Source organism: Triturus cristatus, chromosome 8, assembly GCF_964204655.1.
Source record: "Triturus cristatus chromosome 8, aTriCri1.1, whole genome shotgun sequence".
NCBI classification, from domain to species: domain Eukaryota; kingdom Metazoa; phylum Chordata; class Amphibia; order Caudata; family Salamandridae; genus Triturus; species Triturus cristatus.
In genome coordinates, this window is record NC_140591.1 from 345,447,130 (window position 1) to 345,467,074 (window position 19,945).

The 19,945-nt window shown below is 41.9% G+C and overlaps 1 protein-coding gene across 1 annotated transcript in view; it reads right to left on the reverse strand.

The window, feature by feature from the left end:
• Positions 1-19,371, reverse strand: part of HSPH1 (heat shock protein family H (Hsp110) member 1) — a 702,844-nt gene extending 683,473 nt beyond the window's left edge. Inside the window, exons 1-2 of the mRNA XM_085621665.1 lie at positions 19,073-19,371; positions 2,239-2,296 (exon numbers count right to left, since the gene is read on the reverse strand). Coding sequence (XP_085477791.1) covers positions 2,239-2,296; positions 19,073-19,179 — 165 coding nt within the window. The 5' untranslated portion in view covers positions 19,180-19,371. The remainder of the gene's footprint in view (positions 1-2,238; positions 2,297-19,072) is intronic.
• Positions 19,372-19,945: the final 574 nt, after the last annotated feature.

Sequence of the window (19,945 nt, forward strand, 5' to 3'; positions counted from 1 at the left end):
ATCCAGTGTGTATTCAATTGACCATGCCTGCATTTTGACTACTCTTTCAGCAGAGGGCATTAATATTGATAAACTTAAACATTCAAAGGTACTTTTACATTGGCAAACCACTGACGGCTTCATGCTTATGCATGAATTTAAGTGAATTATACAGTGTGAACCTAACATTAAAACATCCTAACCAATGTTCCAACAATGAGTTAAAACAACTGTGCTCTGTATCTCCAGTTTGCCTTGCTGTTAATTCCTTTTACCACACACACTCCCTCCACAAAGAGAAGACTTCAGAATATGCGTTTGTGTCTTTCGTACTTTTTTGTATCTAACTGATCTACTAGCCCACTTCCAAGGAAATCTCAATGGCACTAGCAGAGCCACCATCCACTTCATCTTTTTATCAAGTCATTTAGTGTTGTAGAACAAAGAAAAGAACAAGTTATTTATCTTCAGTAACTATATCTCTGGTGGATGCTCTACCTCCATATTCTCCACTTCCTGAATAGCTAAATTGCCAGAATGGATTTGGGTGTGCGTCTGTTAGTTCTCCAACACGGACATGTGGCATCACAGCTCTGGCTCAACTCTATGCCTCCGCAGTTATGGTATCACAGAGCAGTTTATCGTCCTTTTCCCCAAACTGAAAAATAAAAAGCGGTGCACTCATGGACAGGACGTTTTCATCAGCATCTGAAGGTTCAACCAGCACCGTGGTTGAAGTCACTGGTGGATGCACAGTTAAAGATACTGTTGGCACCTTAGTACCAGAAAGCACCCCAGAGGGAACAAAGGTCCAAGTATGGCCAACAAAGCCTACCTTAAAGCTGCCACTTAAGTGAGGTCAGCAGCAGGATTCAGAAAAGTGAGAGTAGGGCATAGAGCTGGAACAGAGCCAGGTCCTGTCAGTGGTCTACTGCTCCAAAAAAAGAAAAAAAATCAAAGTCAGAATTAGGGAATTGCTCTTCCAACTGGGCAACTTGTTCCAGTACCGGGAGCGGCACCGAGCTAAAGATGATTCCCTAATTTAGTACATCTCATAATCAGCATGGGAGGTCTTCAACAGATTGGAAACCTTTCTGGGTGCCATTTGAGAGCATGAATCACAGCAGGATGGGGGCAAAAAGACCTTTCCTATTACTCAATAGCCATCGAGTGCATGAAGCTAAGACCATAACCAGTCCAGGAGACGTGTGTAGGATCTAAACTTCAAACGCAGACACGATTGGGTTCAGAAATGGTCATAGCACGAGCAACATTATTTAGATTCCGATTTTTTCCAGAGGTGGACACTTATCCATGAAAAAATAAATGAAAGTACAATCTGAAGTGAAAATTCAAGGAGTGTAAAGCAACTGTCGTCATAGCAACAGGGTGGCACCATAAATGGCTGCATGATATCCTACCCGGGACGGCACCAGAGTCAATCTGGGGCCGTAGGTCTACCTGATGGCCCAGGCGCAATATTAAAACTTTTTCGTTAGGTCTGGCTCCAAGGGGATTCAAAAGGTGAGCAATCATCTAGTAGATGTATCCATCAGAAAGAGACTGGAGCAGTGTGCCTTGCAGGGAGCAAAATGGGATCTCAAAGTAAATTGATGGTGAAAACAATCTACATGAGAAGACAACGCAACATGTTTTATTTATTCCAATGTCTTTCTTTGGGCAGATGAAGGTAGTGTCATACATAGTTTATTTTTTTTAATGCTGTGTGTACTACTGCTCTGAAAATACATTTTACACAGCTAATAAAGTAGCTGGAACATTTTCTTAGCCTCTAATATGCTTGTCAATTTAGGCAGATCATATTCACAATCGCATTTTAAAAAGATGTGACCTCATTGGCTCAACTTGTGGTTATATGCATGATTTGACTTTCATCAATAAAATAACACACAAATAGCTATTGAACAAAGGTGGTTCACTTAAGTGACACTATATCTCTCCTGGAAGTGAAAGTCATTTCTGTAGTTTAGCAAAAGGAAAAGAAATATTCAGTAAGAGGACAAACCAGACTTCCTCCATTATGAATGAATAAAAAAGGTTGAATTCAGTAAGTGGGGTTTTGTATGTATTTTTATATATAGATTTATTTATTTTTTTAGATACTGGCATAGTGGTATTTTCCTTAAAGGATTCTTTCTGGAGACTGGATTTCACACTTTCAAAACTACAATCTGACACACTACTGAACCCAAAGTGATCGGGAATAACCAAGTTTAACAACACAAGCACTCACTGTACCTGGTTCTTGGCTGCAATGCCAATAGTTCTATTTTTGGATCCAAAAGATACAACTGCCCTGAAAAAAAAAAAAAAGACACAAGAAAGTTTAATGCCTTTCTCGAACAACTTAAGTCAACACCCTCATAGACTTACTTCACACAGGATGTGCTGCATGTTCCACAACGTTGATTTAAATACCACATTAGCACTCTGTACGCAACAGGATTGGCAAAGCTAAGAGGTCACTCCTTATAGTTTAGCCAATGCAGACCTACTGGCTTTGACAAAGCTTTTTGTTGATACTATTCCACATTGGTTAAAAGAAATAAAATGCCTGTTACTTATGCTAATCAGCATCATCCAAAAAAACATGCAAATATAGACATATTAATAATGCAGAGTCAATAGGCGTGGCTTAGCCCAAATTGTCAAACCGTTGGCAGATTAAAAGTATTTAAAGTTTCATGAATACATTTACTTAATGAGCAAAACATTTTGATTTCACCTATACATATTCTATATTACCTGTACTTTTCACTTTACTAATATTAGTCAAGTTTGTGCCCATCCCTATAACTATGCGCAGTCAGCTGATTTCAAGTAGATTGTATTTGCCATTAGGTTTCGCATATCCTTTACACACAACATCCAGGACCCACCGATACGTCACATCTTGCCTCCAAACCTGCCAGATATGCTGAATGCTGCCTTGTGGTGCAACAAAGACTTGCTTTCTGTGCTGTACACTTAGAGGGGTCCAGTGAAGTTGGGGTGGAGGTGCAGTAGTTCTATCCTAGCACCACGTATACCAAAATGAAAATGTGGATAGAATGGGTTTGGGCGGAGCAGTCGCATGTTTTGTCTTTGTTGTGGTGACTGGAAAGGGGCAGGAGGGGCATCAGTTGACCATGATAGCACCAGTTGTTCTTATTCATGCCTGTGAATGCCTCCGGTGCCTTTTGCGGATGCGCAGTGACAAGCATTTTTTTTTAAACCTTCTGATGAGCGCTAACACTTTCCCAAAAGATTTGTGAACTGAAGTTAGACTACAAAACAATCCTCTCCTTAAATATTTCGGGTATTTCCATTGACTCCTGGTCATATTTGTGGGCAAAGCATATAAGTACAAGCACTTCCTGGTAACGTGAAGGGACAGGGAAGCTTGGATAATCAATCTACCGTTGCAGCAGATAAATGTGGGACTTATTTCAACAAAAGCAAGGTCGGCAAGATGGGCTGTAGTTGCTCTGAGTGAAAGAAGCTCTTTTGTGCAATGCTCGGAGCCGTTACACGACAGTGACCCAAACAATAGTGCTTATCTTTCGTATGTATTTATTTACTTTCGAAAAAGACTGTGAATCTTGTTGTTCTGAGCGTTGCAGAGTGCTCCTGTTTTTGTTTTCACTCCCTTTGTCATCTCTTTCCCCCATGCCAATCAACTCTAGCCAAATCGCCCTCGCATCCAAATATGCTTTATTTAAACACACCAACCAAGAGCAGTTTCCTTACGCTTGAATTCCTTGCCTGTCCTTTGGGAGAAAGAAGTCTTTAACTGTTGCTTTCTGCCCGTGTTTTCTAAATATCGCATCATCCGACTGGAGTTCGTTTGGTGCTGCTAATTAGGTGACTTCTATGGGCACCTCCACCCCATCTGCACTCGATCCCTCTGAGTGTACGGCAATGAGAACAAAGTCTCTGTTACACCACAATGCATCGCAGTAAATCTCAGTGAAAGTACGATATAGGGATATCACGTTTTTTGCAAATTAGTCAAGCACAAGAGGAGCCTCCTTACATGTTGTGCACGACATCGTTGTCAAAATTTTATCAAACAAGCATGTGCAATGCAATCGGTCTCGCATTTGTCAAAGTTAGAGCTATTTGCGTTGTGAATGATATTGTTTTTACTTATTTTTTTTATATGTAAAGGAGTGTGTGTATGTTGTTTGTAGTGGAATTATGTGGTTTGAATTGATATTGATAGTTGTTGAATTGTGTGGGGTGGAGTTGTGTGGTGTTTAGTGCATTTGTGTATTTGGAATATGTGGTATGGTAAATAGATAGGGGTGAGAGCTGTATAAAATAGAAAGTAAGCTTGAGAGTGATAGGCAGCTTGTGTATGATGTGGTGAATGAACTCTAGATAGAGTAGTAGAAAGAGTGAGTAAGAAAGAGATAATGAAGTAGAGAGAAGGTTTTAGATGCATAAAGAGGCTGCACTTGTGTACGCAGAAGACTCCGAAAGAAGAGAAGGAGAGTGTGTGTTTGCAGTTTGGATTTTTTTTTAAAGGTATGGTAAAGAAACTGTGCTGAAAGAACAGAAGTGAACCAATATGAGACATTCTGGATCACTGCTTGCATGTGCAATGGAATTATGTAGATAGTAATTATGTGGTATTAAGTGTAGAAGACATGTGTAGTGGTATTGTGCGTCATGGAGTGGCGTGTATGGAGTTGAATTATGTGGTGTTCAATTATGTGGCATGATGTGCAATTGTGTGGTGTGAACTGGATGTATGCGGTGTGTAGTGGAATTGTGTGTTGTGGAGTGGAATTTGTGTGCTGGAATGAAAGTGTGTGGAGTTGAATTGCGTTGTATGGAATTGTGTGGCACTGAGTGAAATTATGTTGAGTAGAATTATGTGCCATGGTGTGGAGTGTATTTATCTGGAGTGCTGCTATGTGGCATGGAGTAGATTTATGTGGAGTGTAATTATGTGATATGGAGTGAAGTGTAATTATATTGAGTGGTGTGGAATTGTGTGGTGTGGGATTGTGTGGAATTGTGTGACATGGTGTGGCATTATGTGGAGTGTAAATATGGGGCATGCTGCATAGTTGAATTTTGTTGAGTGTAATTATTGGTTTTATATGAGGTCCATTTGATGTCAGGGAAACTTCTGTGCTGTCAGTAAGAAGGGAAGGCTTGTGCAGAGTAAAACTGGTTGCATTCAATCCAAGCCAGAGGCAATGTGTGGCACGTTTGGCCTGTTTGATGCCTGGCCAGCCGTGAACAGCAGAGCTGTGCTTGGGCTGATAACCGGAAGATGCCAGGAGCAGAATCCTGTTTGTGGCTAGTTTTACATCGCCAGGGGTACAAAGCCTTTTCCGGCTGTTCAGACATCTAAGACTTGGATGAGGGGAGTTTCCATCTATGCCCAAACCCCCTCCCCCCCCCCCCCCCCCCCGACTCCCCCTTCTCAATTACTCTTTACCATGGACAACAAGCAGTCGCACATTAGGCAATGCTTGGCCCACAGTTCCAGACAATAAAAAATCAATTAGTCACAGTTGCTCCAACTGTGAGGCTGGAAAAAATAAAGATGAACCACAGCGGCCGACGCAATGACTGTAATAAAAATGCATTAGGAAGGGAATAGCTCTGAAGAGCTGTTCAGATTTTTTTAAAAGTCCATGAGCAGAAAGTAAATGGAAACAAGTGGACAAGTCCTGGGGCGATCCATGGGAATCAACAAATGAGAGAAACAACGTGACAAGCAGGAACCATTATTCACTTAGAAGCAACGTTTTTTAACAGACACTGACAAAAGCCAATCAGGGGCTGAAGGCGGTCCGTAAGCCCCCTGACTGAATACAGCATGTGGAGAGGCAGCACATGCACTGCCTAGGATCGACGTAAACGTGTTCATGTAAATTAATGGAAAGTGGAAGAAAAAAGAGATACTGTTTCAGCTAATGAAGGTCCGCAGTCTAGCATCAGTATGACCTCACAATAAGATCACCAATCACAACACACCACAACACAATCAATATTATAATAAACCCTGCAGAGCACTACAACTCCTCTTCTCTGCTGCCAGAGATAACAATAGTTTTTTGTTACCCTACATCTTGAAATTGTAATGTTTGGAATATTGTTGTTGGCTTGTGAGGCTGGTGGCTGTAGTTTTACATAACTCCTCTAGAGGTTGCTTTTCGACTTCATATACTTTTTTATTGTCTATTTAACGTGTAATGTGCTCATGTGTTATATTTTTTTATTTTCATATCTGCTGATTCTAACAAGGCAATTGAAGGTCTGTAACCCAGCACGGCTCCCTCCATGCGCTTCACTGAACATGTGCAAGGAATCCTCTTCTTCACAAACTGAGACGTGCAGGCTTCCGTCTGCCCAAGCTGTGAGGGATTCCCTCAGTGCTGAGTGCATCAACGCAGCGCACTCTTTCCCTTCAGCTCTTCACAGGAGGCCTGCCAGTGCAAACAAGAATTTGCAATGCAATAGGTCTCGCATTACCGCAAGTTTGAGCTATTGGCATTGTAATTTAAATTTCAGCACATTCATGATTTCTATCCTACTAGGATCATGGAAGGGTCCCTGTGGTTTCCTCTGGTTAGGAGCCTTTCGGCCCAATTTGATGCCCTCTCCCCCCCACCCACCTCAATTGTACAACTGTGGTTTGTGTGATGAGCAAGGCCACCTATTCCTTTTGTACCCTAATCTAATATACTCAAAAATTAGTGATTGATTAGTTACATATATCCATCTTGTAGGTTGCGCCCTCCTTGTGCTGATGAATACCCCTTTCTAAGGGTTAATTGGCCTGTCCACTGCCTGGGGGAGTAAGCGTCGACACTTACTAATATATATACCTGTACTGGGATCTTTGTCCACATCTAGATAACTTGGAAAACATATGCTGTATCTTGTAATTGTTAAAAAAAAAAAGGGTGCAAATCAATCAAAGCCAGGTATCTACCTAATTTTCTGTCAATATTATGCCTATTGGCACTCCAATTCTTTACTCTTCTTTATCTACTCCCGAGCACTCTCTCAAGCACCCTAATTCTACTCACTGTAGAGCAACTTCACTATCATATATAGTATTGTATACCTTTACTTACTATTGAAATTTAATATATAAATTGAGAATTTATTTCATTCAAACGTGTGTTATTTATATCTTTTGGGTATAACCATATTTTCCCTCCCATTTCTGTGTGGCAAAGTTGTGGGATCACCAGGCTGGCAAATTTCCTACCACCCAGTGTTCCCCCAGGTCTCTCGATAAAAATGGTACCTCACTTGTGTGGGTGGGCCAATTACCCCTGACAGGCAAGGGCCAAAAAACATATTGTGAAGACATCAAAATTGTCTATCACAAAACCTCCTTGTTTGCAAGGGGGGCACATGCATTTTTGGTCCCAGGATCAAAAATGCAAGTGGCCCCTTTGCAAAAGTAGGTCGTTTTGTGATAGATAATTTTGATGTCTCCACAATACGTTTTGGGCTCTTCTCTTACAATGGTACTTGGCCCATCCACACAAGTGAAGTACCATTTTTATCAGGAGACCTGGGTGAACGCTGATTGGTAGGAAATTTGTGTCAGCCCAGTGATCCCACAACTTTCCCACTCAAATGTGAGAAAAATTTGATTCTTTTCAGCTGAATTTGAGTTTTGCAGGTATTCTGGGTAGGAAAGTATTGTGGAATCTACGCATGTCACACCTTCCTGGACACGCCCGGGTGTCTAGTTTTCAGACACGTGTGGGTTTTGGTAGGTTTCCCTAGATGGCCACCGAGCCAGGGACCAAAATTGAAGGTCATTCTGGGATAGATAATTTTGAAGTCTCCACGGTATGTTTTGGGCCATTTTCTGTTGCGGGCACTAGGCCTAACCACACAAGTGAGGTACCATTTTTATCGGGAGACTTGGGGAAAGGCTGGGTGGGTGGAAGTATGTGGCTTCCAGCAGATTCTAAAACTTTCCATCATATAAATGTGAGGAAAATGTGTTTCTTTTTACAAAGTTTGAAGCGCTAGGGTCCTATTTCCACAGCTAGGCACATTGCAAATAACAGGGTCAGTGCCTAGAGGGCTATCTGCCACCCGGGGGGGGAGGGGGCAGATCGGGGGCTACAGCCCCAATATGCCCTCAAGAGGGGCAATTTTTATTTTTTTTGGGGTGGGGGAATTGGCATGCCCATTCTGGGAAGCCCCCACGCGCAAGTATTAAAAAAAACATTTGCAATAGTTAAATGTCAATAGCTTAAATTCTTGCAAATGCAAGACCTATTTGCATTGCACATATTTTTTGTTGTTTTCAAGCGCCCCACACCACGCTTTCACGTTCATAGAGACTGCGCCCCTTTCTTTAGAAAGGGGCGTGGCGGCCATTAAAGTGAAAGTGTGGTATGGGGCTCTTTTACAAAAGAAAGCATTTGTTTGTTAAGTTGACAAACAAATGCTTTTTTTTGTAAAAGCACCCAAGCTGTGGTTTCACTATAATAGTGTCAGCGGACCTTTCTTTAGACGCAGCTAGTCTAAAGAAAGAGGCACAGCCTCTCAACGTGAATGTGCTGCATGGGGTGCTTGAAACAAAAAAAAAAGTGAAAATAATGGAGAAAAAACATGTGGCCGCGTTCAGCGCCACATACAAACCAAAGGCGCGGCCGCCACTGTGCCATGCCAGTCTATATTTTAAAAAAGGCGCGTTAGGAGAGCGCATGTGTTGCCTGCAACAGGAAGCAGGAAAAAATATTGTAAGGAAATAGTGCTCAGAGGCTGTATTTAAACTATCGAGTAGCAACACATGTAAGAGGCCAGTCCTTATGGGAGGTTACAAGATGAGACAAAGCGGTACTAAGGAGGGACTACTAAGCCTATTGACCAATGAAAAACTACAGTTTACAAAGGACAAGGACATAAGCCAATAAAAATATTGGCTGAGAGCGGGCAGAGCTTCAAGTCACTACCTGAATACAGTATGCCTCACAGTGCAGTGCATGCACTGCCCAGGCTCGACCTAAAAACAAATCCCTGGTGCCTAGTGGACTTTCACTCCCCCTCCCCCCAGGGCACAGATCAAGGACTATTATTGCCTCCTATGCCTCATGGGGGGAAGGGAGGAGGAAGAAGACTTTGGCTTTTTATGGGGGTGGAGGGTGGGGGCATTGGCATGCCCATTCTGGACAGGCCCCACAGCTGAACTATAAAAACAATTATCCCTGGTGTCTAGGGTACTTTCTTCTCCCTGGGCGAGGCAGATTGGGGACTACTACCCCCATCTATCCCCAAAGGGGGGTAGAAAGATTCAATATGCCCATTTTTAAATGGGGTGAGCAAAGACCCTTGCCAAAGGGGCCGCTCCCCCTACCTGGTGCCTAGTGGGTGGATCCCTGAAGATTGGGGGCTACTACCCCTATCTATCCCCAAAGGGGGGCAGAAAGATTAAACATGCCCATTTTTAAATGGGGTGAGCCAAGTCACTTGTTCAAGGGGCCGCTCCCCCCTCCCTAGTGCCTAGTGGGTGGATCCCTGCTTGGGTATCGCCCTCCTGGGACGATCCCTAAACAGGGATCAACTAGAGAGGGGTACCAGTGGAAAGGGGAGATTCTCTCCTTTCCCATGATACTTCTCCTGTATGTTTCGGTGCACGGGGGCTGAGACAGCGACACAAGCACCAAAGCACTGAACCTAGCTGATCTGCTAATTTCAGTTTAATTTTCAATGTATTGACATCAGCGCGCCATGTGTGCGATCTTCATTATATTGAAGAAAAAAAAGCCTCAGAGGTTTGGGAAGTTCTTCCCCACCTCCAGAGACAAAAAAAGGAAATCCCTCTGCAGTTTACAGCAGAGGGATTCAGTGTGCTTGTGCCCATGACGGAATGGTTCTGTCATGAGCACACGAGCACTGGTGCTCATGATGGAACCATTCAGTCATGAGCACCGAAAGGGTTAAGACTCAATGAACAATAAAAATAAATCTAAGTTGAGGCCAGACAAGTACAACTTTAATTCTGATCTTGGTGTGCTCCCAAACAACAAAAAGAAGAAACAAAACAAATTATACAATGTAAAACATAGCTGCCAAGCTTTGTATGATCAGTACCCATCCTAATATTAGGTTTAGAAGGGAGTGTATTAAATAGGAGTATTTGGGTGTAAATGGTGGAAAGTACTGCTGAGTTGGAATTGAAGGGCATGTTTGTTTACCTGGAACGTTGTTGTCTAGGGAGGTCAGATTTTAGCTAAATAGACGATAATAAACATAAGAGCTTCGGCAGCCAATCATTCAAATTTGCCTGAATTTCTGTAGAGCTCGAATATTTCTAATAAAATGGATTTGATCCCAGAAAGATTTATGGAAATAAGGTATGAAACCATCCTGCCTTGGAGCTTTGCCATATTTTTGGGCCAGTAATTGCTTTATGAGCTTCACTGAAGGGGCCAATTAAAATCGATCTCTCCAGGTCTGATAGGGAAGGATAAGATCACACAGATATTTTCACATTCCATAGTTTATATTCTTGTTTTCAGAATTTAAGTCTGTGCAGAAGGTTTTAAAAACATCAGCAATTACATGTTGTTTGTCATGGGTTTCACTTGACTGGTCTTTATTCGACAAGTTCTGCTTTAAGTCTTTAAATTTAAAGTAGGTGGCCAATAACTTTCCAGCTTTATTGCCCTAGCATAATCTTAGAGATTTCTGTTTGCTGATATAGATGAAAGCTCTTAGTCTTGGGATTCTATTATATATAGGGTTTTAATAGTATCTGGTTTTTGGAACTCTCTATAGTGACCTAGGTTTTTAATTACTTTCTATAAGTCATCCAGGCTTACATTTAAAACAATTAAAATTAGTATTTTATTGATTACAATTCATGTTTTTAATTTTAAAGGAATTAGCTGCTTTAAACTATAAGTGACATTAATTGGGCTATTGTATAAACTATGGTCCCAGACTGTTAAGTTGAATTCATGACTCGTAGATGAATTTCTTGAAGTAAGATTTAATCCAATGAAAAAGAAAAGGAAGCACTGCCGGTTACAGGACTTCAAGCTCAGGCTGGCTTCATGCAACTGACTCCTCTTGATTCATGGGACCGATCAGATGTTCTATTCTAGAACACACTGATCGTGCCATGAACCAAGGGTTTGTACAATAACACATACAGGAGCTCGTGCATGCAAGCACGAGGAAAACAACATAAAGGTAAGTATAAGACATGTAACACATCTTCCCCCCTTCAATAAATAAAGAAGAAAGAAAAAAAAAAAGTTTAATTAACAAATTTGTTTTTGATAAATGCAACGAAATCAGACATCCAACCTGGTTTTTTCTGTTGGCGTTTTCCAGAGTCTACTGTACAATCAATATCATTTGATACATTGACTAATTCAGTATTACGAATAGGACAATCTACAAGGTCTTTGCCATCAAAATTTTCAACAGACTTCGGTTCATCCTCAGAATTGAGATAAATACTTTTATCACCTTTGAGAACAGCAATTCTCCTTAAATTCCAAACCTTATTATTGGTGAGTCTCACCGAATTCTTAAGTACCTCTTTTATTTCAAAAGGACCCATGAATTGGCTCTCACCTTTTTTGACCTTCCAAGGTTTTCTTACTTTAACCAGCATCCCTACATTGACAATGGGATCATGTACAGACCCTCTTTTCTTATCATACGGCGCTTTATTAATAGCATGATTTTGGAGGAGATTCTTCTTTACAGCTTCTAAATCCAAATTAGACATGGTAGAGGGAGCTAACCAAGCAGGGTTGCATTTGGTCCTTGGAGGTCTACCTCTCATAATTTCCAACAGAGTGTAACCCGTCATGGCATTAGTGCAGGTACTGTACATCCATACTGTTTTTAAGATTTGTAATTCCCATTTATCATTTTCTATACCCATAACTTGCACAGCACTTTTGAGAACTCTATTGAACCTTTCAATAACGCCATTGCCGCTGGGATCGTATAAAGAAGTAGTACAATGAATTATGCCCACTCTTTTAAAATACGCTTTTGCTTTGTTAGAAAGGAACTGAACACCATTATCAGTAATAAGGCGTACTGGTAACCCCTCCTCAGTGAAAGTTTCATCTAGAAAGGATAGAACAGAATCAGTATCCACTTTATCTACCACTTTAATAACAGGCCATTTTGAAAACACATCAATGGTTGCGAGAACATATTTAGAATTTGGACCAACTGGACCCATAATATCCATGGCAATGGTATGCCACGGATAATCCGGAATGGCATGCTCACCAAGGTTGGGTTTTAGGGTAACAAGTGTCTTATCGGCATTAGCACATGTGATGCAGTTTCTAACAATACGTTTGATGAAGATATCCATGCCAGGCCACCAAAAATTATTTTTTACCTTTTGTTTGGTTCTAACGATACCGCAGTGACCCTCATGACCATGGGAAGCAATATTGTCTCTTAACTAACACGGAGGAATGGCTCGATCACCTCTTTTAAGTACACCATCTACCAATGAAAGTTCGTCCCTTATTTCCCAAAAACATCTAAAGTCAGCACTGATGTTTTTTTTATTAGGCCATCCACTTAAAATTTACTTTTCAAAGTTTTTTAAAACAGGGTCATTTTCAAATTCTTTAAGCCAAATATTACGGTCAATTGGCAAGGAACCTTCATCGTGTACTAAAGCAATATGAAAATCATCCCACTCATTGTAGGTACTTTCTTTGAGTGGTAAGGGCATCGTTGACAAAAAAACAGCTGTTACATTTTCTTTACCAGGTACATAAGCAATGGTATAAATAAAATCTTAAAGACGCATCGACATACGTGCTATTCTCGCTGAAGCTTTCAACATGCCTTCTGTGGTTAAAAGGCGCACTAAAGGTTTATGGTCACTTCTAATTAAACACTTCTTGCCCCACACGAACACCCTGAAGTGCTCAAGTGCCCATACACAAGCTAAAGTTTCTCTTTCTATGGTGAAGTATTTCTCCTCTGCAGGTGTAAGAGCTCTAGACGCATGAGCAATGATGCATTCTTTACCAGTATTGGACTTTTGCACCAAAACTGCTCCTAAACCTTTTGAACTAGCGTCTGTGGTAATAATGCAAGAAAGTTATGGGTCAAAACCTGAAAGTGCAGTAGCAGAACAGATAGCTTTCTTTACGTCATTAAATTCAGTTTCACACTCTTTAGACCACAAAAACTTGTCTTTGTTTTTGATTAATTGTCTTATGTTAAATGTACGACAAGAGAAATTCTGCACATACTTTGAATAAAATTCAGTAAGACCCAAAAAGGACCGAACGTCGTCTTTAGATTTAGGATGAGGAGCAGATTGAATAGTCTCAAATAAGTCATTTTTGGGTTTGATTCCCTTTTCACACAGTCTGTGACCTAGATAAATCACAGATTTCACTCCAAATCTGCATTTGGAATGTTTTATAGTCAAACCGTGATCAGAAAGAACCTTGAGTACGTTCTCTAATGCTGATAAGTGTACCTGGGAATCACTTCCAAACACAAGAATGTCGTCTTGAAAACAGATAGCATTTTTTGCAATTCTTTAGAATATCTTGCATCACACGTTGGAAAATAGCTGCAGCAGAAGCTAGGCCGAAAGGCATTCTATTATACCTGAAACACCCGAAAGGGGTAATGAATGCAGTGTAATCTTTGCTATTCTCATGTAACTCAATCTGGTGGTAAGCTGCAGATAAATCGATAGTTGAAAACAATTTAGCTCCCCCTACACTGGTCAACATTTCAGAAATACGTGGTAAAGGAAATTGATCAATGAGAATGTTGCTGTTTAAGTGGCGTAAGTCAATGCATAATCTGATTATCCCATTGGCACGTTTGGCAACGACAATGGGTGAAACCCATTCTGAAGATTCAATCTTCTCGATGATGCCATCTTTTACTAAAGAATCAAGTTCTTTTTTAACCTCTTCGCGCACAGCAAATGGAATGTTGCGTGCTTTGTGAATTTTTGGACACAAATCTTTTTTTAAACGGATCTCATGTTTAAAACCAATCAATTTACATATATTGGTTCTAAAGGCACTGGGAAATTTGTGTAATAAGTGTTTACTAAGACTGTTAGACTCATATATTACCATTACTGGATCGGGGCTGTTGGGGTTAAGGATAATATCTAATTTACCCTGATCAAACCAGCTTAAAACAGAAGGTCCTTTTTTTGACACATATAGTTTGGCAGTACACTCACAGTTCTTGAATCTAAAAATTAGAGTCCTGTAACCAAGGATATCAATTCTTTCACTGTAATAACCCTCTGGACTGATGTCAGGCAATTCTAGCTCATTACCTAATTTTGGTACAAATTGTGAATGCCATACCGTCTCATTCACAATGGAGTAAGGTGACCCTGAATCTGCATACATTTTGGTGTTAACTCCACCAATAACCATATCACATACAGGTTTTCTTTTAATAACTGAATTGTCAATATTCAGAAAAGGATGTTCAGAATCCTTAATGTTGAAAACATAGGAACTTACATCGCCGCAATCAGTGTTAGTTCTTCACCATCGCTATCATCAGTTTGATCTATACACTTGACCTTGTTGTTAATAATCTTTTTGTTGCAAGCTTTTGAGAAGTGACCCACTACACCGCAATTAGAACATTTCTGCTTGATGGCTGGACAGAATTTATAATTGGCAAGGTGGGTTTTACTACAACATCTGTAACACCTCAAATTATCTTTTTGATCTTCATTTTTACCCTTGAAAGAGCTAGTGGTCTTCTTTTTCTTTAAATCTTGTTCTCTTAATCGATTTTTTGTGTTAACTTTTGCAATAACCTCATTATTAATACTGTTAGATTCGCCTTTAACTTGTTTTGCGCTTCTACATGACATTTCAGATTTTCTTACGATGGCTAATATATTTTCAAGATCAGAATCACCATTGACCCATAACCTTTCTTGTATCGTAGAATTGTTAGTATGCATTACTACTTGATCCCTGATGAACTCCTCTTGTAGAATACCAAACTTGCAATCCAAAGACAAAGTTTTAAGTGCGGAAAAATAATTATCAATGGATTCATCAGTAAGCTGCTTTCTTTGAAAAAAATTGTACCTAGAAATGCCAACACACACTTTAGGTGAACAGTAGCGATCAAAATCTGAAATAGCCTTTTCAAAAACATTACTATCACCACTACTTTCATTTATGGGTAATTGGTTAAACGCTTTGAGACCCTCAGGGCCTAAAGAATGTAAGAAAATGCCTTTTTTTCCAGGTGGTTTCATTTTACCATTAGCATCTAACGTTTCAATGTAATTCAAGAAATACGCTCTCCATTCAACCCAGGGCATACATGGTGAACTACCGGCAGACCAATAAGGTTGAGGTGGTGAAAGGGTATATCCTTGTGCACACATATTGTGGAATTAGAGAGACAAAAAAAAATGAGGAGATAAAGCTGACTTTCACTCACACTTGTGTGCTACTAAATCCTGTTAATATAATTAAATCCAATAGATACGCTTATGGCACAATGAAAATACCTAGAGATAAGATAAAGGAAAAAGAAAAAAAAAAAAATTCCACCAGAAAAGATATATAATGAAATACTGAGTGTTATCCCCACAGAACGTGCTGATTTAAACCACTAGGTGGTGCAAAAGACTATTGAATTAGTTAATACAAGGTTGAACTGAAGAATCGGTGAGATTAAGTTCACACGTTTACACAAAACAAAGAGTCAGAATACGAACCCAACCGGATCAGAGATTGAGTATTTGTGGTGAAAGAGGATGCTGTACAAGGTTGAGAAGCCTGTAGTTTGAGCAAAAAGAAGACAAGTTTTTTTGTTTTTTTTTTAAAAACAGTACCTTGGAGTTGTTTTTAAATCTCAATAAATCCGATGGAAATGAAGAAAAGCACAGAACGTTGTCCAGAAGGAATGAAACCCGATTAAACGAACTCCCAGAAAACAGCAGACCCATGTATTACTTAGAACGTTGAAACGGAACACACGTCACAGGAAGAGCAGCGTCGCAGCAAAGAGAAGGAACGTTACTGCTGATGAGTCTGCTTGGAACGAAGACGAAAATTCTCTTACGAACCTGGTGAGTGAAGCGTTGGTTATGTTCCAAAACATAACATGAACAAAGATGCTTGCGAACAGCAAATGCTCCGCACTTTCCAATGGGCGAATGCTTGCACTGCTATATGCTCCGCACCTCCGCAACAGTTTAAAGAATATTCTCACCATGATATCCCTCTCTGTAACGCGCTGTCTCAACTCTGCAAACACGTGTATGCCAAAAGGACTGTTCGCAGGAAGCAAAAAAGAAAATAACTTTCTGATGAAGTAGCGAGCAGCAGTCAGAGACGTGAACGGAAATTCACCTCAGACGAGAAAGAAGATCTGGATAATGGAAGTCCAGCGTAGAAAGTATCGAACCAAAATGAGAAAAATCCAAGAAGTAGGTTCGATGAATCAGTGCTTCCTTAGATCGTCGCCAATTTGTTAAGTTGAATTCATGACTCATAGATGAATTTCTTGAAGTAAGATTTAATCCAATGAAAAAGAAAAGGAAGCACTGTTGGTTACAGGACTTCAAGCTCCGACTGGCTTCATGCAACTGACTCCTCTTGATTCATGGGACCGATCAGATGTTCTATTCTAGAACACACTGATCGTGCCATGAACCAAAGGTTTGTACAATAACACATACAGGAGCTCGTGCATACAAGCACGAGGAAAACAACATAAAGGTAAGTATAAGACATGTAACACAGACAACATTCAAATCCCTGTACCTCTATTTTAGGCAGTGTATATAGCCAAAAAAAACGACTCCAGTAACCACTGACCATGACTTATTGGGCACAGGATGCAAATCGTGGTCTGTGCCCATCCCCTGTGCCCTTGCTCCAATAACTACTCGACATGGCCTTCTGCTGCGACACCAGGTAGATGACAACGTCTGTGTCCTTATCTTGTGCCCTGTTACACTGCATGGAATTGTAACAGTACGAAAAAATTGAATGTAGGGGCACAGGGCCACAGAAGAAAAAAACGAGTACCCATTAAAAACAACGTCACCATATGGACGTAACCATTGCTTCTTAGGCACGCCAAAATTAAGTAGATGTCATTGACTAAAAGTCTTAAACACCTCTGATTTTTTCGCACCCATAGATCTTTATGACCTTCCATATCTAGACAGGTGGAACCAAGTCTCTTCAGACAGAGTCCAGAACTGCACCACATGGAGCAAGCACTCGGGTACCAACCACACTGCAAGGGATCTACGTGGCATATTATCAAGGGCAGTGTCGCCGCTTTATCTGCACTTTTTGCGGCTAAAGCGGCGATATTCTTATCGTCCTCTTAACAAGGCGGCGCTAACATGCATCAGAGCATGCTAGCAGCCGATTTCCTAACGCTACGCATCTAAACGATATACATCGCTAATGAGATGCAAAGTAGGCGTTCCTTACAATAACTTCATTGAAAAACATTGCAAACACAACTTCGCTGTATTATCAACGTGCCCCTGACCTGCATAGCGATGAGAAAAGGCGCACTAAGCCCCCATTATCGCATGATCCTAACGCCTGATTAAAACCTGACTTAGCATTATTGCATATGGGAGATGGATTGTAGGGTCAAGTACACACTCCCCTATTACCATGCTTTTCATTAGCGCTGTGAAATCATCGCTGGATTTCACTCGCTAATGAGGTTTATCGCAGTCCATCGCTGGATTGTACTTCGCCTGTTAGCAAAGCGTTGCTAATACGCCGCTAACACAGCAAGGTAATTCAGTGATAGAGGGAGATACTGAAAAACGCGCTAAGCGCAAGTTTGTAGATAATATGCCCCCTACGTTCGCTGTTCAGATACGACTTCATCCTCCTCTCAGACGAGGAATGTTGTCCCTACCATTGGCAGTTAATATAAGTTACCTTCCTTGTTCATGCGCTGCTCAAATGAGAACCCAGTTCCTGGTTCTCATACCGACATATTGCCACTACTAGTAAGGAGAGCTGTGACACCCAATCCCCCAGCCCTCACCTCCACGCCCTGGGCTACTAACTGCTATACCAAGACCTGGCGGCCAAAAGATGAAACACTATAGTCGCTCGCCGGCACCTGAGCCCCAGCCGCTGTGAGCAAGTATCAATGACCCTACCACCCCAGCCGCTGTGAGCAAGTATCAATGACCCTACCACCCCAGCCGCTGTGAGCAAGTATCAATGACCCTACCACCCCAGCCGCTGTGAGCAAGTATCAATGACCCTACTACGGACAGCGAGAAAGATGAAGCACAGAACGGCAGCAGGGACCGTGAACCTGTCAACTGGCAACATAAAGGGCTCCAAAGACTGCTGCTGGGGACAACATTCAAAGATCTCGAGGTCCATAACGTAAACACAACACTTAAGAATAAACAGAAGTTTTCTCGACAGGGAAATAAAAATGAAAATATACGATTTAAAACATGGTAAATACTGCTATATGTGACTTAAATTGGGTCACACCATGTGCTATCTAAACAAAACGGGGTGCTTATCGACCATTCAACAGCAGCGCGGTATTCATTTTCTTGGAACCTGTATTGCGCCTTCGAGTTGACACTAACCGCTTTCCGCCAATAAATAAGTTGGCACCAGTCAATGCAACTGGCTTGTCTTCTACAGGAACCAATCAACCCTCATCGCTACCAGCATTCCACCTGCCCCTATACCCATCCAGTAGGCAATCCCTTCCCAAAAGCATCCGCGCATCCCATTTCGCCATCACTATGCTAGTCTCCTTCCACTTACAGTGAATTCTCTCCCACACGCATAAACATATCCTTTCAAGCAAAGCTCCCTCTCTCATGTGTGGTGCAACCCCCTGGCACGGGCAGCAAGCTGCGATACTCAGTGCAGACTATGGAAAATTCCAGTGGAGTCTCGCTGAGCACGGAGGAATCGGTATTACAGGCTCCTTGCCGTGCCCACCGCCGCAGTAACAGCTGAACAGCGGCGGCATGTGTGCTGAGCTGCCAGCAAAGCAAGGTTTCCGTGAGGTGCTCTACACCGGGGTGCCCAATCCCAAATCAGTGACAGATAACACTCACGGGGTGCATCGATCGCTAAACTCGTTGGCCACAGTCTCGATGCCGCCTGCACGAGCGATGGCGACGTGACAGTTCTGGAAGCCCAAGTCAAAGCCGACCACCGACATGATGACAGCGGAGCCCAAAACGATGCAGCTGGAAGACCACAGTAGGAGCCTTGGCCGCGGGCACGTTGACCTGTCGCACCGGGCGCTTCTCCTGCGCTAAACCCCGATCAGCAGCTTGTGTTGCGAACGAACCACCTTTAACAGTTTACTCCGGCTCTGCACGAACTTTCCAGAACCTGCTACCCGAGTTCCACGTGCGCCGGCCCCTTCCGTCCTCTGCAGCCTTCTAGAAGAGTCGTAGCCAATAACTGTCCTAGCGGAGTGTGACACGGGGCGTTGTCGAGGAAACGGGACGCCTGGTCCTATCTCCCAGCTGATGCTGACGTCTCGAAGCACCCTTCAGGGAGATACGGTGCAGTGTAAGACAGCCCTAGCCCCGCCCACTCGCTGCTCAAACTCCGCCCAGTAACTGCGCAGCTTCTAAACCCGCTGTGTAGAGGAAGTGCTCTTCCTCAACTACCACGCACGTCTCACGCTTTACATGCTCAATCTTCCTGGATTACTCTGAATCAAAAATTAGCTAGCATTCGCGCCAAGAATTTTCAATTCTATTAAGGACACGGAAGCATAATCCGAAGCCTCCGGTCCTGTAATAGAATCTCATCGTTTTTGTGTATTATCAGTGATGACCCTCAGCATATTAACAGTTGCACGGTCACCTAAGGTTGCAAGGCGCCCATTACCAACGCATTCAAAACGTGTTATGCATCACTAGGTGGCTGGGTATTGATGTCAGGCGCACACCTTCTTCGGCAAAGTGTAACGT